The sequence below is a fragment of the Etheostoma spectabile genome, chromosome 7 (assembly GCF_008692095.1).
Source record: "Etheostoma spectabile isolate EspeVRDwgs_2016 chromosome 7, UIUC_Espe_1.0, whole genome shotgun sequence".
Classification (NCBI taxonomy): Eukaryota; Metazoa; Chordata; class Actinopteri; order Perciformes; family Percidae; genus Etheostoma; species Etheostoma spectabile.
The window spans coordinates 30940881-30964312 of record NC_045739.1 but is presented as its reverse complement, the minus strand read 5'-3'; the positions used below and the strand labels follow the sequence as shown (position 1 = coordinate 30964312).

At 39.6% G+C, this 23432-nt stretch overlaps 1 protein-coding gene across 2 annotated transcripts; it reads right to left on the bottom strand.

The window, feature by feature from the left end:
• Positions 1-2748: 2748 nt before the first annotated feature.
• camk1gb (calcium/calmodulin-dependent protein kinase IGb) lies at positions 2749-21952 on the bottom strand. 2 transcript variants are annotated; one of them, XM_032521221.1, is made up of 13 exons: positions 21726-21952; positions 18912-19029; positions 12237-12362; positions 12004-12078; positions 11235-11373; positions 8068-8191; positions 7841-7916; positions 7224-7321; positions 6555-6633; positions 5694-5781; positions 3679-4013; positions 3487-3580; positions 2749-3374 (listed from the first exon to the last, which is right to left on the bottom strand). In XM_032521221.1, the coding sequence occupies exons 1-12, from the start codon at positions 21853-21855 to the stop codon at positions 3523-3525; spliced, it is 1446 nt and encodes a 481-aa protein (XP_032377112.1). In that variant the 5' UTR covers positions 21856-21952; the 3' UTR covers positions 2749-3374; positions 3487-3522. The 2 variants fall into 2 exon arrangements, with proteins under 2 accessions (XP_032377112.1, XP_032377113.1); XM_032521222.1 differs by having other exon boundaries at positions 18912-19023; positions 21726-21870.
• Between the last annotated feature and the right edge of the window lie 1480 nt (positions 21953-23432).

Genomic DNA, 23432 nt, shown 5'->3' with positions numbered 1-23432 from the left:
ATAGATAGATAGATAGATAGATAGTGATAGATATGATAGATAGATAGAATAGATTAGTAGATAGATAAGATAGATAGATAGATGATAGAATAATAAGATAGATTAGATAATAGATATAATAGATAGAGATAGATATAGATAGATAGACTAGTAGATAGATATTGATAGATGATAGATAGATAGATAGATAGAAAATAGATAGTAGATAGATAGATGATAGATAGATAGATAGATAGTGATAGATAGATGATGATAGATAGAATAGATAGAAGATGATGATAGATAGATGAGTATGAATAGATAGATAGATAGTATGATAGATAGATAGATAGATAGATAGATAGATAGATAGATATAAGATAGATAGATAGATGATAGATAGATAGATAGACATATAGATAGATAGATAGATAGATTGATAGATAGATAGATAGATAGATAGATAGATAGATAGATAGATAGTAGAGACATAGATAGATAGATAGATAGATATAGATAGATAGAGATATAGATAGATAGTAGATAATGATAGATAGATAGATAGAAATAGATAGATAGAATAGATAGATAGATAGTAGATAGATGATAGATAGATAGTAGATGATAGAAGATAGATGATAGATAGATAGATAGATAGATAGATGATATGATAGTGATAGATAGATAGATAGATAGATAGATAGATAGTAGATAGATAGATAGATAGAGAGTTGAATTTTCATTGATGATCATATTTCGTTGGATTTCAGTTCCAAACAAATTCAATTTCAAACTATACTATGCAGATTCAATATAAACAATACCATCAAGTGTTCAACATAAGAATAATAAAATAAATATAAAAGAAGCAAGAATGTGACAAATTTGCAAACCTCGTTAAAGATAATTACAACAGATGTTCTTAATTAAATAGATTGGAGTATACATCAGATATAGTTATAGCTTTCTTATTTGTTACTAATTTAAGAGACTCAAAATATACTGTATATCAATTTCAATTTGTAATAATTTAAAGCAAGGTCTTGAATTTGAAAACTTTGGTTTATGAATATGAAACTTCCCTAATAATATATAAAGATACATTTCTGTCTTTACATTCCAAATATGTAAGGTTAAAAAAGAATATTAAAACGATCATAACGTCATCCTTTGAAATTAACTTATGGTGAAACTACTCTTTGATCGACATTTGAACTCTTGCCCAGCAGCGGTGAAACTCGAGAACAACCTTTCCCCCGTTTTGGTCCGTTTTGGAGCGTCGTTTTTTTTTTTGGAGAGTCAGTTTTGCTGGTAATATCACGTTCATAATGCACTCTTTACAAATGATTTTGGATTCGGGCCAATAAAGCCTGCCCCTGCAGGGAAAAGGCGGAGACTCTTGGGAGACCTTTGGCCCATATTTCTGGCATCTTTTGCCTAAATGGACAGTCTGTTCATGGGGGGGGGGGGGGGGGGTTGGTGGGGGGGAGGGTAGTCTGTTCATTTGTGGGGGCTGATTACAGCTGAAAACTTTCAGTTTGGGTTCTATTACATGTTATGTATCTGCTGGCTGACTGTCATTTACAACTAGTGAAAGGACTTATGTATTGGTATTTTAAAGATAATACATAAAAAAATAAATACAATATTGTTCTTCATTTACAGACTCGAGGTCCAGATAAAAGGTACACACAACACATTACAAGAGGGGTGCAAACCAAACACAAACATAACTACATATAGACAAACTGACTCACAAAAATATCCCAGAAGAGACACACATACACACAAACCTCCACATAGCAATGGCCAGTAATTATTAGCGATCACTAAGTGCAGGATTGGTTATAGCATTTCAAATTGTATTGATTGACTCGGTTAATCGGCGTATGAATCGGTTCATCAGATTCCTCAGCACGGCGAGGAAGGTGGGAACATTACACGTCACACAAAAATGATAACAAGCAGATGGATTAATAATAATTTCAATGCTTCATGACTCAACATAAACATCAGTTTTACTTTCTTTCAGGCCTGAGAGGACATTTTTTTGCGTGTACTTTCAGTATGTACTGGTGTTTTTTTGGTGTTCTTTTATTTCAGAGCCACTGTGCAGCCACTATACTTTACATTTTCTTGCTGTAAGCAAAAGAATATTCTACAAATATTAAATATATGTCCAACTCTGCAGTCTTGGGGATTCCTTTGCAAGGGAAATCTCGAAAAAAAGAGCTTACAAAAAGAAAAACCTCAGTCCAAAGGTTCATCAGCCAGGGACATGACCAAGTTTTAGTAGGGATAAAAAAAAATATTTCATTTATTTTTCAAAGTATTTGCATGTATAATAATACATGTAAGCCCATGCACAGTTGTCTACATTTAATTCTCTGTTTCATTCTCAATACATTCTCTGAGTTCAGATCCCCATTTATATTTTTAATTGTAAAATACCGTCTTATGCAAAATTGGCAAGAGCTTTTTATAATTATTCCATTTTATGTATTAATTATATATTGTTCAATGGTTTGTGTGGAGTCATTTTTCCATAAAGGATAGAGAGAATCAGGACGAACAAAATGGCAGGAAAAATGCTTTATTAATGAGCATACAATAAGATGAGAAACATCTATTACAGTGAATATAAATGAATAAACGTTCATATTCTAGCAGCTTGATGGCATGTGAGAGCTAGGAGTTGGCAAGTTATGGATATACTCGTGATATTTACACTGGTAATGATTTATCACCTTAAACATATACTGTTTTTGTCTTATAGCTTTTTTTAAATAATTATCATTTAATAAAAAATAAGAAGAAAATACTTTAGAAAAAACACACAAACAACAAGCAATTAACACAGAATGGATTATACCAGTATGGCTTATTTGAACCAGTAAGCATGCATATTTCCATACATTTCATTACGTTTATGGAGGTTAGCTAAAGAATAATATTCAACACGTGAAGTACAATAACTTGTTTTATTGCATTGTGTGTATTTTCTTAAACATGTAACCCCAGTCCTAATAAACCTGGACACTATGAAGGAAGTCTCCCTGATAAAAACTAAAACAGGAAGTGATGATTTTAAAGCCTTGATGACATCGGAGGCTAGCTGGACATTCAGTTTCCCTCTAGTCTACCCTGTGCGTCTGAGTTAAAGTGAGTCTTCTGTGTGTGTGCGTCTGTGTGTGTGTGTGTTTGTGTGGTTGTCGGGAAGCTTCATAGGCACTCTTTCCAAAATATAAAAAGTCCCACTGACTGTGTGGACCTCGCAGACCGTCTGGGCCGTCGGAGGATCAACCACCTGTCATTCCCGAAACCGAGGGGGGGGGGGGGAAGGGGGCCGGCTGACACAAAACAGCTCCACGCTGAGTCAGCACAGCAACACTGACCTGCAGAGGGCAGAACACACACTCAGGGTGAGACACCAGCAGAAACTACGCAGAACATGCACAGCAAGTACAATTATATTTGTATATTTGTATGACATGCTAATGGACCTACCAAGTAAAATGTTTCCATGGAAACGTCCTGCAGCCATCACATGACGGAGCACACTCCGGTCTGTACAGTCTTGCTGTCACAGGTTTTCCCATACCTGAAAGCAGAGGAGAAAAGCGTCAGCATGCCTCGGCCCTGCTGGGATGTCACAAAGCAAAGCCAGCGTCCCCGGCATCAGGTGGAGGTGTTACCAACCCGTTGAGGTTGGCGGGCTCCGAGTGGTAGATGTTCTTGTTCTGCTCAGCCATAGAGGGGGCGTGATGCGGGACGGCCTGACTCTGAGTGGTCTTCAGTGTGTGATAATGGCTCTTTGGGTCCAGGGTCATGTGATTCGTCCCGTTCACCGTGCCGTTGAACCCCGGCAGCTTTTGCTCCAGTTTGTCTGGATCGAGACGTGTGTGGCTTTTCTTCGGGGAGGACAAGTCGACCACCTGGATGTCTGGGATCCTGGTCTGCCTCACGGCCTGCTCCGAGTGGGCCAGCTGCAGCCTCTTCATGTGGCTGATGGCTATTGCGGCGTTATAGGCTTGCTGGGAAGAGAACACAGACCAGAGGTTTTAAACAGAGATCTGAGAGCTATACACACAACACAAAGCTTTGCTCTACAGTAACGGCATGATGACGTCTGGAGGACGGAGACTGACACTCTGCAACCCCAAATCCAGCGGGGGAATTTCATTAAGGACATTTACTCAAGTACTGTACTTAAATACAGATTGAAGGTACTTGAGTCTTTTCTGTTGATGCCACTTTCTACTTCTACTCCGCTACATTTCAAAGAGAAATATTGTACTTTTTACTCCTCTACTCTACTATCTGGCAGCTTTAGTTACTTAACAAATTAAAGTGCTCATATTATGCTTTTGACTTTTTCCCTTTCCCTTATTGTAATATATATATATATATTTTTTTTTTGGTGTGCATGTCATAGGTTTACAAAGTAAAAAAGCCCAAACTCCCCCCCCCAATAGAAAACACTGCTCAAACAGCTCTATTGTAGTCCAGCCTTTACTTCTGCGACGAACTTGCATCACTTTGTAACACGTTATAATGCTAGCCTAGCTGTTAGCATAGCACGCCCTCATACTCTGCTCCTGACTGACTAGTAGTCCTTACCTAGGTACTGTCAGGGCCCTCATACTCTGCTCCTGACTGACTAGTAGTCCTTACCTAGGTACTGTCAGGGCCCTCATACTCTGCTCCTGACTGGCTAGTAGTCCTTACCTAGGTACTGTCAGGGCCCTCATACTCTGCTCCTGACTGGCTAGTAGTCCTTACCTAGGTACTGTCAGGGCCCTCATACTCTGCTTCTGACTGGCTAGTAGTCCTCACCTAGGTACTGTCAGGGCCTCATACTCTGCTTCTGACTGGCTAGTAGTCCTTACCTAGGTACTGTCAGGGACCTCATACTCTGCTCCTGTCTGGCTAGTAGTCCTTACTTAGGTACTGTCAGGACCCTCATACTCTGCTCCTGACTGGCTAGTAGTCCTTACCTAGGTACTGTCAGGACCCTCATACTCTGCTCCTGACTGGCTAGTAGTCCTTACCTAGGTACAATGGAACAGATGTGAGATGTCTCACTCTGTAGCTAAAACAGAACAACAATCTGGTGTTTTTTGAAAACTAAACCATGTAAACCTACTCTGGTACAACCTCAAAATACAATTATGAACCTGAAAATTAGCAGAATATGAGCACTTTAAGATCTTTGCCCACAAAACAAATGTAGTTTATAAAATCTTATGTCTTATTATAAATTAAACTAGCCAACAATATAAGGGCCTACAAGTCTAGCTGAGATGATGAGACCATTAAACACACTTGTTTGTATCCTTTACACTTTCTACAATGGAAGGATTTTTCCTCATCAAGTACTTTTACTTTTAATACTTTTAGTACATTTTCTTGATTACTTAAGTAACATTTTAAATGCAGGATTTTAAGGAACTGAACACTTCTTCCACCACTGCCCCATACACTAGATTTTCTGGACGATAGATTCATATTTTAGAGCCTTTTTGTTCTGCTAAACAATCAAGTGCATTTTCCTTCCCCTGACTGTAACAGCACAATATCAACCATCAGTGGGTTGATTACAGAATTACATCTATTAAACTGTCCTTAATCAGGAAGGATTTAGGTAGGCTCCTGGTTAATACGGCAGGTCCTCAATGAGCTTACCACATCAGAGCCAAGAAATCAGGACTGACCTTCCACTTGGACTTGGCGAAGTTCTTTTGGATCTGAACGCTGACAGAATAGTAGATGTCCTGACTCCGGGCCGTCTTTCCGATAATCCTGTAAAACAGATGATGTAACAGAGCATTTAAATAGACAGTATTTCAAGGTGGATGTTAGTCCTGAGGTGCCTGTGTGGCCCAACGTTGTGTGCATACACTCCTGCACATCGGACCTATTTTTTTTGTTTTTAGTGTCATTAAAATGTTTCCACATTTTCTTTAACTGTCCCTTGTAGAAAAGTTATAACTGGTGTCTGGGATTAGAGCTGCACAATAATGCAATGCAAACTAACTATGTAATCTTTAAGGTTTCTATAACATTCATTAAATAAAAAGTATTGTTTCATGTCAAAACACTTCCTGTAAAAAGAACAGCCTGCTCAAGAAATGCAACTATGTTGCAGTTGTAATTATTTACTTATTATAAAATGAGTTTAAGGGTAAAAAGGTGGGACAATTGTACACTTCAAAACTTATTAAGGTGGAATGAGTACAACAGTATTCTACTTCAGCAAAAGTAATGTTACTTTGATGAAATTTAACTCAAGTGAAATAAAAATTCTGGTATGAAACATGCTGGGTAGTTTGCGGGGCTTTTTGTCTTGCATTTTTGATATTTATATTACATTCTATTACTCCATAACGGATGCAATTTCAAATGTAACTAAGTAGAATACTTTAAAAACTACTTTAAAAAGTAGAAGTACTCAAAAAACCTACTGAATTGCAGTAGCGTGAGCAATTGTAATTTGTCACTTTCCACCTCTGATCATAACCATTATTTATTAATTATTGTATCAGAGCCCGCCCACGCTGATGATTGACACTAACCAGGGATGTCGGAGCGCCAGGTCGGTGGAGTAGCGCATGCTGGGATTCTTCTGCATCATGTTACGGATGAAATCTTTAGCTGCAGATTAAAAGGGCGCACACACACACACACACACACCACACACACACACACACAACACACACACACACACACACACACACACACACACACACACACACACACACACACACACACACACACACCACACACACACACACACACACACACACACACACACACACACACACGTTAGGGCTTGGGTTAGGCCTGTAGCGATTCCAAATGTTGCTATACATTTAACTGTCTTAGAAATATGGCCATTAACAATATTTTGTGTTTTTCACTAAAATTTTAAAAAATATTTTTTTAAAACCCAACCTTTAATTTTAATGAATTCCAGGTACTTTTTTTTGGATACAGCACCGAAAAGTAATCCAAAGGAACCCCTATGAAGTAAACCCCCACTTTATTATAAAAAAACATTTGTTTTTTCAAAATTTAAAGAAATTGACAATTATGGTATTATATGTTTTCCAGCCCTTCAATGTTAAACCAAATTAGAAAAAACTTTTTTGCGGTTTAGCCCAATTTTTAAAATTTGGTCTGCTGAGGCGTATGGAGGAATAAAAAAGGCTCCACATGTCTGTGCAAATTTTTAGGGAAATTACCAGTTCGAAATGTCACCCCAGAAGGGCATAAAGTACCCCCTTTGATCTTCGAGAACGTTTTTTTCCTTTTTCGAAAAAAAAGGGGGATATCCCAGATTGAAACCAAAAGCATATTATTTAGGGAAAAAAGGAAGTCCACCATTTTTTTTGTACAAAGTGTGCAGGCAGACAGCAGTGTAGAGATCTCTAGGTGGGGCTAGGGCCAATACGTAGAGTTTTTCGGCAGTACAGTAGTAGCTTGGGCCTGCTTTAAAATGCAGCCCCCAGCGCATTTAAAATTTACCTCCACTTAACCCTCTGTTGCCCCCGGGATATTTGACCCTTTTTTTTTTTTTTTTTTTATACAAACAATGGGATTGAAATGAGGCTGAAACGTCACCATTAGAAAAATTAAACAACTTTGAAAAAAACATCGAAAAAAGCACCCACAACAATGAAAAAGTGACAAAAATGGTCGAAAAAGCGCTAATAGTGTTTCAATGGTGACGGGAAAGAAAAACAAAAGGGGTTAACAAAATAACCTTAACCGGTTTACAATCTTAGAATTCCAATTTTTGCTTTCCTCAATAACTCAGCCTACTAATTTGGACACACATTCACCATGGCTTCATTCTTACAAGATGTAGGTGATAACTCCAATAGACCAACAGTCCACTGCCTTGCTGTAGGGCTTCTGTGCCAAAACCTCAGGTGCTGAAAGTGAGAAGAAGAAGAAAAAAAAAGGTCAAAGCTATGGCAATGATTTCTCTAATCAGGCCTGTATGTGGCTATAAATATTGCATATTGTCTGTGCTGTGTGTCTTACATACATCATTCATTACAGAGACAAAGATGGTCTCCTTACCTACGTATCCCGGGGTGCCACAAGCGGTCGACATAATGTCGCTCTCCACTATCTTGGAAAGCCCAAAATCACTGATCATGATCTTGGAGTTCTCATCCTGGCTGAAGTACAGGATGTTCTCTGGCTACACAGGGACACACAGACAGGAGAGCTGTACACACACTGATCTTCTCCACAAACAACTTCTCAAAGTGTCGTATTCCACTTTGTGTCAAAATTACATTGGTATAAATAAAGCTTTACCACTAAACGTCTCGCAATCTCTTTCATTTTTGAGAAATATGTGTATTTGCTTTCTTGCTGAGAGTTAGATGAGATGAATAAGTATGATGCTACAGAGAAATACATTATCAGATACGTAACCCCCTGTTAAATCAAAAGTTTATACATATTGCACATGTTTACATATATATGTATTATACCTACACATTTATACCTTTACATTTATACTGTTTTTGTACGGATTAAACAAAAAAGACATTATGTGTTAATGAGAGATTTTAGAGGTGCTAGTATTCAAACTTTGGACAGAACCAGAATAGCTGGTTTCCTGCTTCTAGCCTTTATGCTAAGCTAACATAACGTATGCTAACCGTAGCAATATTAGAGTGATATGGCTCTTCTCATGCATGCACTCTTAACATGAAAGCAAATAAGAGTTTAAAATGTCAAACTATTTCTTCAAGCTCTAAAGGAAGAATTGTCATATTAAGAATATTTAAATGAAGGATACTCAGGTGTGGATGATTGATGGATGGATTACAGTCCCTGACAAAAGTCTTGTCGCTTATCTATTTTGTAGAAACACCTGCTATTAACCTGACTTTTAATTAATCAACTGGTGTAAGAAATAGCTCATATGAAAAGCTAAAACCCTCCCAAATGATGTTCAATGCACTGAATAATTAGTTTCACTAAAAAAGATTTATTAGTTAAAACAAGACAGAAAGGTCAAATTTTGGCAAGACAAACGTTTTGTCGCCTATACATAATTGAACAAATTTACTACAAATACTAAAATATGTCAGATAATTAAATAGTGGTGCTGTGAGATCCAATGTAATATCTTGTAGACTTCCATGAGCTTGAAGGACTGCATCCATGCGTGTTTGGCGAGGATTCAGACATGTGTGTGATGAAGTCATCAGGAATAGCTAGGAAAGCAGTCTTGCATGCCCCTCAGAGTTCATCAATATTCTTGGTTTCGTCTTCCATTGCTTCTCTTTCATCCTACCCCACATACGCTCCATGATGTTCATGTCTGGTGACTGGGCCGGCCAATCCTGGAGCATCTTGATCTTCTTCGCCTTGAGAACTTTGAAGTGGAGATGGAAGTATGCGATGGCAGCACCATCCTGCTGGAGAATTGGCCTCTTTTATGGTTGGGAATATAAGAGGTAGCTAAGATGTCTTGGTATTTGAGACTATTGATGTTGCCTTCCACCTGCAGATCTCTCGCACACCCCATACTGGATGTAACCCCACACCATTATTTTTCCGCCACCAAACTTCACTGTTTTCTGGGTGAATCTTGGATTCACGCGGGCTCCAGTAGGTCTCCTGCAATATTTGCGGCAACTGTGGTGTAATTCAACAGAAGATTCCTCTGAAAAATCCACTTTCTCCACTTCTCCAGCGTCCATCCTTTTAGCAAGCTGTGGGCCTTGGCAAATACCACACGGGTTTTTCAATTGTCTTTTGTTTAGTGCTGGCTTCTGGGCACTGATTCGCCATGGAGGCCATTTCAAGACAGAATCCGACAAACCGTTCTGGTTGACACAGGGACTTCAGGGGACAGGTCTCGTGGAGCTCTGCTGCGTGGAAAATGGGCTGGCCTTGGAATTTCGAGCAACAAACGGTTCCTCTCGAGCAGTTGTCTTGCGGGGTCTGCCTGACCTGGGCTTGTCAAAAACATCTCCAGTGTCTTCAAAGTTTTTTTTAATCCTCTGTACTTGACGCTGAGACACATTGAAGGTGTCTGCCACATCAGCAGTGGATCTGGTCTTCAGCCTCTTGATAATCCAAACTTTAGTCTCAGGTGAATCTTAGGCATGTTTGCAGAGGTCTAGTTGCAGTTGATGTGAAGGTCTAGTGTACTGGGGTTGTTTTATACACACTGAGACCTGATTGATCCATTATTATTCACAGGTGAAGCTCATATGACAAGGCGACAACACTTATGTCTTTGCAAAAAATTTACTCAATGGGCTTTACCAAGCTGTGAATATTAGAATACTTTTTGACAGTTTTTTTGCACTGAAACATTTTTACAAAAGCTGTTGGGATTAAAGAGCCAATTCTTTGTAAATAAATCTTGATTAGAAATATTTCAGCGGCACTTCAGGTCAATTTGTACACAAACGACAAGACTTTTGTCAGGGACTGTAGGTGCTTTGTAGTCTGGATCAAGTACATTTCCAGGATAATTGCCTGACATCAGATGGCCCTCACCTTCTGCTCTTTGTGTGCAAGCTACACGCTGACAACGGCCAGTTTTGAAGAAAAATGTGGATGGTGCAACAAGGCAGGCCTACTTGGTTTATTCGAGGAATGATTGTAAAGATTTACAAAGAATATGTTCAGGGCGTCTAACTGGGACATTTTGGGAGCCATTGATGAGATTGTTGTGGATGAAGTACACACGGAGATACACTGGTAAGAGATAATGAAGTTTAACCATGGATCAGCTGATTTTAATGTTACTGTAGTGTGTGAACAGTTAACTTCATTTAATATTGGACGTGGCGTTTTCTTTCGCGGGGTGAAAATGTTCCACCAAAACAAGACAATTGTGATTGGTTTAAATAAATGCACACAACACAGAGTGTTTTTACTCCTCCGATCCCAGAATAAATCTGTGGTGTAGCCAGACCTTTCTCCACAGTGCTGTGGAGATAGGTCATGCAATGCGAGGGTAGGTGGTTTTTGGTGGTCAAGTTACTTCATAAATTAAAGGTCATTTAAACCTTGCATAAGAATGCATGAACCTTTTCTATATTTAGTACAATATTCTTCTAAAGCAGCAATATAAGCAAACTATCTCAGATAGATACAAAGTAATAAACTGACATGTAACAGAGTCAATAAATTCAATGTGGCTTTCTCACAAAAGTGTATTAGGCGTAAAAACACTTTGTAACAATCAATCTTTACGCTATGATTCGTACCTTGAGGTCACGGTGCACGATGCCGTTTTCGTGCAGATAGCTAACGGCCTGAAGCACCTGCTGGATCACGCTGCTGGCATCCTTCTCCGAGTACACCCCCCGGTCCAGTATGCGGTCAAAGAGCTCACCGCCGGCAACTCTGGGAAGAAGACACCACCACCATCACAATGGGATCTTAGATCCCGGTTCAATGAGCTCATCTGCTCATTTAAAGCTATAGTGCGCAGTTTTGGTCGCCACCATGATGAAGAATTAAAGACAAAAACACTGTCGGGTCACCCCCTCCACCACAAAACACACACACACACACACACACACACACACACACACACACACACACACACACCACACACACACACACACACACACACACACACACACACACACACACACACACACACACACACACACACACACACACAGTAGTGTTTATCCCATACAATTCAAAGAAGACACAAAGGGTTAAAATAAACATTATGGCCTCTTCAGAAGATAATTATCTTGCCATTTTTATGTCCTCTTTGTCTCCAAAGCTGAATGCTGCTGTTATCATTTCTCAGCGGTGATGTTAAATCAAATCACTCGAGTTTCTGCGTGTAAAAGTCGCTGGACTACATCATTTAGTAAACATAGCCATACTGACAGTTGGCTTAATTATCTTTGTATCAACTCATTTTGCAATGGCTTCAATGTAACAAATTAATATTAAATAGTTGCACAATATAGCATTAAATTATAATGTAAAAATGTAAAAAAAAAAAAAACTCACAGCTCCATGAGGAGATAGTAATGGGTCGAACTTTCATATAAATCCTCCAGCCCCACCACATTGTCGTGTTTGATTCTGTTCAGAAACACAAGGTGCTTTCATTATGTTAAGTTCACACATTTGCATAACATAAATAACATTGAAAAGAGAAAGTTGATCAATGTGGTTCCTTTCCCACACTGGACTACTGAGAGAATATGAAATTAAAGCTGGAGGCTCAGAATGCTAATTACCGTCTCAACACGGCGATCTCATTCTCCAGATTGAGGTCTTTCTTCTGTTTCTTCTTCACGCACTTCATGGCAAACATCTTCCCCGTCTTCTTCTCCTTCACCATGTACACCTCGGAGAACGCCCCCCTGTTCATAACACACAACACAGTGAGTTATTGAGGATGCAGTCGCTGATTGCATTCAAACAGCACAGAGTCTTCCCTTTTATTAGAATCACGGAATTGTTAATAACATAATAATAATGTACAGTATACTTTATTAATCCTGCAAGGGGAAATTACAATTTACACTGTTGTTATTACACACAGGCCTGAATTACACACACATGTTCAGTACCTATACATGCACTAAATGAAGAGATTTCAGAGTGGGGGGGCTGCCCATGGAAAGGAGCCCCAGCTGGGGGTTCAGTGCCTTGCTCAAGAGCACCTTGGCAGTGCCCAGGAGGTAAACTGGTACGGATCTGAACAGCACAGAGTAATGGTTCCAGGACGTGCATCAATACTCCCAAAGTGAAAGAGGAAACGAGGAGGCAGCAGAGAGTGGGAATGATTTTAATTATCAAAACTTACAATTTAAGTTGCATGCCAGGCCAAAAATGAGAGGAAACCAGAAAACACTAAGAAAGCAGAGCACAAGACACCAGCAGAACAACATCAAAGGAAACTGACAGCAGACAAAGTTAGCACACAGACTACATACACAAGGCAACAAAGGTGTAACGAGAGACAGGAGACATGAGGACAGAGGAACAGGTGCAACACATCAGGGACTAATCTGACTCACTAGGAAACAAAGCTAAACAGGAGCCTAGCCCAGAAATAGTGTTCTATATCGAGTGTTCGCCATTTTGTAGTGGTGTTCAAATTCTCCGCAGCTAATTTGAGGGTGCATATCATGTACTCTACATTTTACTCCAGTATACAACAATGCAACGTCGTCATATTTTCCCTAAGGAGTAAAAGGAGCAAAAAGCCTGAAAAATGGAGCGGGCTTTTGTTTCTTAACAATGGAAACATTATATGCAACATATACTGCATCCACAGGATATGTTGTGTACAGTATTTATACTGTTGCATACAGAATATATTTATTATTCTCCAGAGTGCTGGGTTTGTTTCAGGGACGTATTAGAAGCGACGATATTTTCAGAGTGTCCAAAATCTTGTTTGGTCAATCCCCGTACTGCACGTGTTTCAAACTCAAGGCCCGGGGGCCAAATCCGGCCCCCTGCTAATTTTGATCCGGCCTGCATTTCAATTTAGGGTCACGGCAAATTTTGGCGCGACTTGTTGTGCACCACACCAATAACATATGGAAACTGTTTTTCATACTTTAATTATGCAATGCTGCAGTGCAGAATTTGACAGTTTTGCTGATTTTGAGACTCAGAATTCCTCGCAGGCTATATATTTTTTTCTGGGTCAAACTTTTGTAGGAACATTTTTGTCACTTTTTGTCACCTGATGTTTTTGAGCTTTTCCCAATGTTTTTGTCAGTTTTTTCCAAGATTTCTTTCTCTGCGCTTTTTTTTTGCCAACGTTTTTGAAGCTTTTTCTGTCATTTTTGAAGCTTTTTCCCAAGTTCTTTTGCCTTTTAATTTTTTTTTAAATGCCATAACATGCAATAAAACACCCATATTCAGTAAGAGTAGTGAACTGATCATTTATTTTACTTGTCTAGACCATTTGTTTTACATTTTGGTTGATAGAAACCCAATTTTCTGATACAAAAACGTTTTGAAAATGGGTCAAATTAGCCCAGAGGATCACAGGAGGGTTTATATTCAGTCTGAGAAACAGTTATGTAGGAAGATGAAAAATTTGAGACATCAGCTTAGCTTAGCATAACAACTGGAAAAAGGAGAGGGGGGGGGGGGGGGGGGGGGGGACAGCTAAACTAGATCTGTACAAAAACCAAAAGTGCCATCCGAGAATAAGTGCGAGACTTGTCATCTTCAGACAGAACCAAGCTAGCAACATTTACCTTAAAGTGTGAACAAAATGTCTGTTTTGTTTTTATGCATTTTTATAGTTGCATCATGTTCATCACCATGAGCACATCAGAATGAAAATAACCACAATGCCAGAAATGGCGATATCAAGGGGTTCAACTGAGAATACCTCTGTGGCTTAACTCTTTGCATGTCAGCAGCTTATTTTAGTGCTCTGTGTCCATGCTATCTTCAGCGGTGACTGGGACTAGGTGTTCTACCGGGTGGATTAGGCGCTTTATCCCTGACATAATAGAACCGTGGCAGGCTGAGAGCTCTAGGTGCAAAGGTCAGAAACGGAGCGTGTGCGTCAGGGATCCTTGGGAACAACAAGCTCCTACAGTCCTGCCTATAAAATGACGGCATTGAACCTGAAGGATGAAGGATTGTCCTCTAATAAGGATTAGAGCCGCACAATGTATCGTTTTATTATTGTCATCATGACATAAACAGGCACAATTAACATAACGTGGTGGCCTGCGACATATTGCGAAAGATACTCTGAGATTTTTTGCGTTGAAAGAAAGTATCAGTAGAAAACTGCACTTTAAAACGCAACTGTCATTCTTTTTTTAGTGAAGCCTTTTACATTTAATTTAAAGCTCTATTTGTTCAATAAAAGAATGTTGGAAATTCATTTTTTTATATAAACAAGCAATTAGTTGTATTTTAGCAACCGAAAATCCCAAAAACTGTGCACACTTTAACATCCGTTTTCTCATGTTGTGCAGCCCTAAGAGAAACAACACACACGCCTCCTAGAATATCTGAGGATTCATTCAACAGCACAGCGCGAGTCATAACTGTTGTCAGTTTTATTTCCCATTTTGCATGTTTTCTAATAAGTGTATTGTGTCAAATGTAACCACACACACTCATACATGCTGCCCTATCATGCTCAGCCGATTTCTCCTTGGTTACCGCAGCTCATTTACGTCCTCGGATCTCCTCATTGGGACTCTCAAGAGAAATCATCAGTCAAGCCCTGAACATGAACGCCAGATAAAAAGGGGAATCACAAATCACCGGCGTGCTAACTTGAGTTGGTATGGTGAAGGGAATGAAATTGCTCTGTGCCTTTTGAGAGTTGCATTTAGCCTTTGAGAGACTTCGTCCTCATTGCCAGGAAACAATAAGGATGTTGTTTACACAACTAGTGTGATGAGGCCTAAAGGGAAAAGCTCTATTTAGTGTTTGACGCAATCTCCTGTCTCCTTTGGATTCTCTTCCTTTTATTGTGACGGGGGACACAAAGACGAAAAACTGCATAACTGAGAATGGGCTAAACAGCTAGGAGAGTTCCCTCTGTCACACCTTCAACAGAGAAGAAGGCAGTCCGGCCAAATCCTCCAGCAGCTCAGACAGTCACGGTAATCCTTCAACGGGCTCTTGTGTCTCTGTTTGGTTCCCCATACTTAATCTTATTGCAAACTGCCGACTGGCTTTAACTTTAATAACACTTTCTCCAAATCAACTCACTTGTTGCTTTTGGACATTTTAGAAATCTGATTTTGGACCTCCAAACTTCTATTTGTACATTGTTGTATCTTCTTTTGCGTTCTGGTTGTCCTGATCTGTTAATCAAATAATGTTTTCCAATTCGGAAAATTAGTGGCTTTTTATGTTCTTATCAGAATCAGAATCAGCTTTATTTGCCAGGTATGAGGACACATACGAGGAATTTTGCTTTGGACCATATTGCTCACAATGTGCTTATTCATACAAAACAAACAATATATACACACTGATATATACACACTATAAACAGAAACAGTATAGACAGGTTGAGACAATAGTGCAATGAAGAGTGCAAAGTATGCTGGAGTAATTTAGTAATTCTGTTATTATAATTATGAAGCATAGTGTAGGTTGCTGGAATAAGTAATATTATGCTATTAAATAAGTACTAAATTACAATTTGAACAGTATGAAAAGCTTTGAAATAGAGAATGATGAATAAATAATAAGTGGAACCAGTAAACAGACTGATTAGAGCCAGTGTTGCTGGGTTATTGTGCAGGATGTGATGTTCCTCAGCCTCACCTGCTGACTCCTGTCAGGCAGGAAGTTAGTGATCCCCTGACAGGTGGAGGCTTGTACAATGAGCTGGGAGAGTTTGGTGCTGAGGATGTCTGGGATGATGGTGTTGAACTACGGGATGATGGTGTTGAACGCCGAATTGAAGTCCACCAACAGGATCCTTGCATATGCCCCTGGGGAGTTGAGGTGTTGCAGGATGAAAACCAGTCCCAAGTTGACTGCATCATCCATAGACCTGTGAACCTTGTAGGCAAACTGCAGGGGGTCTAGCAGGGGGACTGTGTGTCCTTCAGGTGGGCCAACACAAGTCTTTCAAAAGGACTTCGTGACTACAGATGTCAGGGAGACAGGCCTGTAGTCATTTAGTCCAGAGATGGAGGGTTTAAAGCAGGAGGGAACGTGCAAAAGCTCCAGTGATCTGTTGAAGATCTGAGTGAAGATGGGGGCCAGCTGGTCTGCACAGATTTTCAGGCAGGATGGCGACACACCGTCTGGGCCAGGATCCTTTCTGGTCTTCTGCCTCAGGAAGAGCTAGCGCACATCCACTTCACAGATCGAGAGCGTTGCTTTCTTTTCTGTGTTGTTTTTCCTTTCTGTGTCTTTGTAACTGTCTCAATGCAATGTCATTGTAAAGCAGGGCCGCCCCTTTAAAGGTCCAATGTGAAATTTCCCTGTAGATTTTTTTGTCCCACTCCAGCGCAGAATGTATTAAGACAACGTGTGGTCCTCCATGTTTCCTTCTTCAGACTTGCCGGGAAGCTACGATACCCATTAGCAGCATTAGCAGCAGCTGTGAGTTTATCATGTGACAGCTAAAACGCTAAAGTCAGAGCAGTATGTTCTGTATGTCCCTTACTGGCTAATGTATTTCAGGATGGCGCGCGACTATGGAGAGTCTACCCCTGTTCATGCAAGCGCAAATATAAAATTCCAAGCCAATCGGAATACTTGAAATTGATGGTGGTGGTCAATATTCATAAAAAAAGGACAAGTTTGAGAAAGGGCAACACAGATTTTGATAATGAACAACTACAAAAGTTACACACTGGACTGAATGAATGAAAAACCAAGCATCATTCTATCTTGAAATTGATTGTTGATACTTATCACAAGTAAGTACTGTTTATACATCTTTGCCCACCTTTTGCATAAAACTTTTGCAGTTGTTTAACAAAGTTTGGGGCGAAATACAAGTAATTGCTGTACACTAATTGGGCCGCATATTATATCCTGTACTGTACTCAGGAGGCCCTCAGTACAGATCCCCTCTGTTTTCCAGAAATACACAGATGTCCCACTGGCAGCCTTTATTAACTGTTGGCCTGGGATCTGCTTTTCACCAGCCAGATTGCCAGAAGACCAGCTGCTGAGTATCAGGGTTGACACTATTAAAATTAAAATAGTCTTTGTCTGCTTTTAAAAAGAGACTAAGACAACGGTTACTGCTAAACATGTTAAAGCTTGAATACTCCAAACGGCTGGGGATTTCTAAAACTTTTGGATTTTATTTCCACTGTTATTCTCACTTGTTATAGGTTACTGTGTATTGCGTTTTATCCATTTAACATTTTATCTATTAAATTAGACTGTATTAAATATCTTGAGACCGCTTAGGTAGGGTTAGGGTAGTTTGGGTTTCTTCTTTTTATAGGTTGTAAATTATATTGTTATTTTGTCTCCTTTTTTTTTAAGCAACGCTTCATATTCCCAGAGGTACCAAGAACTACAGGAAGAAATTCTACAGTATAAAACTGAACAAGATCTCTTAAATGAATAGGACTGCTCAAATATGTAAAACTAATTTATAACCACAATTATTTGGGTCAAAATTGAAACCACGATTATTTGATTACTCATTGACTTTTGGAAAGAACTAAAAAAACAAAACAACAGTCAAAACACCTTGAACTGTAAAATTTCCCTTAATACTTTTCCCGCTGAACTTTTTGAATTCCCCTTCAAACAAAAATTAACTTGCAAAACATAATATAATATATAACATAAATAGTGCAAAATAACCGTTTTTCTCTATTGCATTGTTCTTGTGATTGTAAGGAGTCGAAATGGAAATCGCGATCAAAATTGGATTAATTGCCCAGCCCTACTTGGTATGTAAATAAATCAAGCTGATTTACATTGAATGGAAAACTTTGATTGGACAGATAGTCTAGCTAGGTGTCTGGATTTACCCTGCAGAGATCTGAGGACCAGGTAACCATAGTCCTCAGATTGGACAAATAGTCTAGCTAGCTGTCTGGATTTACCCTGCAGAGATCTGAGGACCAGGTAACCATAGTCCTCAGATTGGACAGATAGTCTAGCTAGCTGTCTGGATTTACCCTGCAGAGATCTGAGGACCAGGTAACCATAGTCCTCAGATTGGACAGATAGTCTAGCTAGCTGTCTGGATTTACCCTGCAGAGATCTGAGGACCAGGTAACCATAGTCCTCAGATTGGACAGATAGTCTAGCTAGCTGTCTGGATTTACCCTGCAGAGATCTGAGGACCAGGTAGCCATAGTCCTCAGAAATCCACCGGAGGTTAGAACGCCAACACAAAGGAACCAGAAATTGAACAATCCCAGAAGTGGAACGTCATCAATATAGATATAGATATAGCACACAAGTAACACCACACTTACGATCCCAGCTCCTCCATGAAGTCGAAAACCTCGTGGATGTTTTCAGTGACCTTCTTCCACACGTGGTCACCCTCTTGACGACCCATGTCTGCAGGCGCTGCCACAGGGATTCCTTTCACTAGGGAGGAAGAAAAGAATCAACGTCAACAGTAAGTCCATATTAAGTTCTTATAAGGCTTATTGTCAGAGGTGGAAGAAGTATTCACATCCTTTACTTAAGTAAAAGTGCTATTACCACTCTGCAAAAAACATTGTAGAAAGTGTAAAGGATCCAAACAGTTGTTTGTTTAATGGTCTAATCATTTCAGCTGGTCTTGTAGGCCCTCATATTGTTGGCTAGTTTAATTTATAATAAAACATAAGATTTTATGTGCAAAAATCTTAATGTGTAAAGTAACTAGTAACTAATGCTGTGAGATGAATGTAGAGGAGTAAAAAGTACAATATTTCTCTCTGAAATGTAGCGGAATAGAAGTAGAAAGTGGCATGAAAAGAAAAGACTCAAGTAAAGTACAAGTACCTTAACATTTGTCCTTAAGTACAGTACTTGAGTAAATGTACTTAGTTACAGGTCCAGGCTCACTCTAATCATTATCATAAGAAGCAAGTCCTTTGGAGTCATACGACCCGCCAAAGGGTCCAATCAGGCCCACTGGATGACTTTGCAAAGGGTGAAAACTGCAGAGATTAATTCCTTCCAACTCCAAATTTATCACTTTAATCTCAGAGAATATCCAAGTTCTTTTGTTTTTTTAAAGTAATTGTAAAATTACTTTAAATTAGATTGTTTTTCCTCTGAATATTACCCATCTCTCCCGAGTCCGTAACATTATTTTTTTCCCTACAATGGGCTTAGAACCCTGTTGTAGCAGAAGCTTGACTTTGCCAACATCAAGCTGACAAGACACTCTGTGGTAGAGAAAGTTTCTGATCTTTCTGGAGTGGTTATGACTAAATGGGTAAAGGCAAATAACAGAACAGCTAGTCAGTCTGGTAAGTTCAGAACATTACATCACTTTACAGTAATGCAGACTTTAAAACAAAACTAAAGACATTTTCCCACTTCGGTCCCCCTACAGGTTGGAAGTGGAATTGTCCATTACCGCTGTTGTAATGTCTCATTCAAACTACAGATCTGCTTCCCCATCTGGCAAACTTGCATAATATAATGTAAAGGACAATTCCGCTTCTAACCTGTAGGGGGACCAAAACGGGAAAAGTGCTTTAGTTTTGCTTTAAAAACAACAAGACACTACGATATCCACAATTTAGGACGATATCTAGCCTCACATTTTGATGTTGATATAATATTGATATGTAACCAGGGCCAATTGACACTATACTGCAGTGTGAGGATAAATAATCTGTCAGAGATGTCAAACAAGGAGAAAAGTAAGAGACATCTATTGTCTTGATTTTTTTTAAACAAAGCCAAATATTTGTCTTTACTTAAATTATAAACTTTTCCCTCCGGATTAGGAGGAATGATTCATCCAATTAAACTGTATGTACTGAGAAGGATTAGGAACAGTTTAAATGAGCAGGTTACCCAATTTGCTTTCCTGTCCTACTTTCTCTTATGTAAGGGATTAGTAGCTGTTGATCTGTAGAATTGACCCGTTCACAGGTATAGGCTATAAATACCGGATGATAGCCTCGAACAAACTTCAAATGCAGAATAAATGTCTCGATTTACTACCACAGTAAATATACATGTTGAACATAAACTATGGCCATATGTGGAAAAATAATTATAGTCAGAATTCTGAGTTTAAAAGTTTAAAGTCAGAATTCTGAGGGAAAAACCCCTCAGAACTCAAATACATTTTCTACATGTGGCCCTTTGAATTTATGAGCAACAGATAAGGGTGAAAAAATCTGATATGAGTTTTTGAATTAATCCCACTTTCATTTCTCTTCTGTGTAGTCATGTTGTCCAGTCCATGCATATTCATTGACATGTTTTAATGTTGCAGCATAATGCAATGCATATGTTGCAGCATAGTGCATTTAAGGCATTTACACTCTAATGTATCTCTGAAAGTGTCTCAAACAATGTCTTTACAACACACACACACACACACACACACACACACACACACACACACACCACACACACACACACACACACACACACACACACACACACACACACACACACCCTGTAAATTACGCACTACATGCTGGAGATTTGATTTGTTCTAAATCAGAAGCAGCGATGCAAAACTCATTTGCAGTCAAACCCTGCAGCAACTCCACATCACATGCGGTTACTTGGTTGTTTTAAATTGTGCAAAATTATTTCCACATTATATTTATTCTGCAGATGAGTCCTACTGTTAGTAGTATTAGCGAGGTTGTGTTTTTTTTTACCCTGACGCGTCAATGACAGCATGGTAATAACGCAGAAAGCAAAGAGACTGTGTGTGATGTGATAGTGGCGGGCAGTGGGTGTTCTGCAGCCCCTCTTCTCTACTCTCACGCTACAACACCAAGTTGGCTGCGGCATCCGCGGAAAGATCCCTCTGCGGCAAAGAAATCGGACGGATCAGATATTCACATCAGGCTTGAACCAAAGAGCTCTCCCGTCTTAGCAATAGTGAAACAGGCAAGTTTGGTCTCATACAATGACACATGATGTTCAATGTTAACGCAGAAGTCGCCAAACTACACCCCAAATTACGCACGGAATGCAAATGACTAACCCTAACACCACTGGCCCTGAACATGATTGCAAGCTGAAAAACTGCAGGTGTTTAAATTAAACACCAGATTTGAGATGTATTGATAAAGTAGAGAGGGGCTGAGACTTACCCAGATACTCTGCGCTGTAGGAGCTCTGCTCTGACTCTCCTGCCAAAGGCTCGCCCAGGTCTGGAGAGATTACTTTGTCTGAGATCTTAAAAGTACCTGTTGTCAAGTCAGAGACAGAGATTACATCCATGGAGAGAGGTGAGGGGAGGGCTTGTTGCCAGTGTCACAGGCGCTCATTGAGACTGGAGTCCAGGATGCTGCAGTACTCATTGCTGCACGCAGCTACAGGTTCACGTAGAAAACGACGCGTTTGCGCAGCTTATCCAAAACCGCACGATTCATTCAAAACAGCAAGATGTGCACGCGCGTGCGCAGGTACGGACAGTCAGTTTGGAAGGCTTGAGGGAAAGTGACTGCCATTTTGAAACGCATGGTGATCAGTAGTATTGGTTATTATTTGACAGCAGGATGCCGCTTTGTAATAAGGCGCCCTTTATAAAAGCTTTGGAGCTCCCCAATGGCTTATTAGTCTCACATCGCCAGACCTTTCTTCACAGCGCTGTGGAAGAGGTCTGGCTACACCTCATATTCATTCTGGGATTGGAATAAAAAACCGCTCGGGTTGTTTGCATTTCTTTAAACCAATCATAATCGTCTTGGGCGGCGTTAAACTCCAGGCGCGTTAAGAGCGTTAAACTCGGGGGATTTTAACACCCGAAAAGTAAAATGGTTTGTAAAATTATAGCGGACATATAATTATAGTGGACATACTTATGGATAGTCTTCCTTGGCTTTAAATCCAAACATCAGTAAATATTGTGGTATATTGAACCGGAGGATCGCCGGTTCAAGTCCTCATACGGACCAAAGCATGGTGGTGGACTGGTAGCTGGAGAGGTGCCAGTTCACCTCCTGGGCACTGCCAAGGTGCTCTTGAGCAAGACACCAAGGCCCCAACTGCTCGGGGCGACTTTCCATGCACCCCCCCCACACTCTGACATCTCTCCATTAGTGCATGACTGAGCATGTGTGTGTAATTCAGGCCTGTGTGTAATGTGTGTAATTACAACAGAGTGTAATTTGTAATTTCCCCTTGCAGGATGAATAAAGTGTACATTATGATTATTATTATTAGTTTAAATAAAAACACCCAAATAAGTAAAGTGCTGCATCATATTGATGCAAAAAAAATTATATTAAAATGTCAATGTCTCCATGAAGCTGTCAAAGATTAACATCCTCGCCTCACAATGTCCTCACACACCCAGAGATGCTACACTTCCAGAAGTGGATCCAAAACGCCAGTGTGATTAAAAAATATTACAGCGGAGTCCCAGTCCTGCGGCCAGATAATTACTGCACAATTACAGTATATTACATCCTCTGGTCGACAAGCACTGTAGACTTCCCATAGAGTCAAATAGGCCTATTCATGAGGTGTACTTGACTTGGGTATTTCATTTTTTACTACTTTGTGCTTCATTGCATTTCAGTACACTATTTTCCTCCACCTATCTGACAGCTATTAGATTTTACTGCAGAAGAGCTAAATAAAGTTGTTAGCAGTGCAGTACTCACCAGTACTGAGTAGCACCCCTACTTCTAATTGTCATTAAAAGTATTATTAATAGGTTTTTACTGAAGTATGCAACATATCACGATTCATATGGAAAAAAGCAAGCAATCCAATTAAAAATCAGACATTCAGAACACTGCAGCCATTCTACTGTGACTGGTAGTTGAACCAGGCTCCTTAGATTGAATGGG

Bases quoted from the DNA above. Each gene is read 5' to 3' on its own strand.
- camk1gb (XM_032521221.1), bottom strand. From the start codon at position 21,855: ATGGATGTAATCTCTGTCTCTGACTTGACAACAGGTACTTTTAAGATC. The intron at 12,079-12,236 runs GTAATTAGCATT...GTTTCTGAACAG, and splicing joins GAGATCGCCGTGTTGAGACG to AATCAAACACGACAATGTGG. The intron at 11,374-12,003 runs GTGAGTTTTTTT...TCTTCTTCCCAG, and splicing joins TACTATCTCCTCATGGAGCT to AGTTGCCGGCGGTGAGCTCT.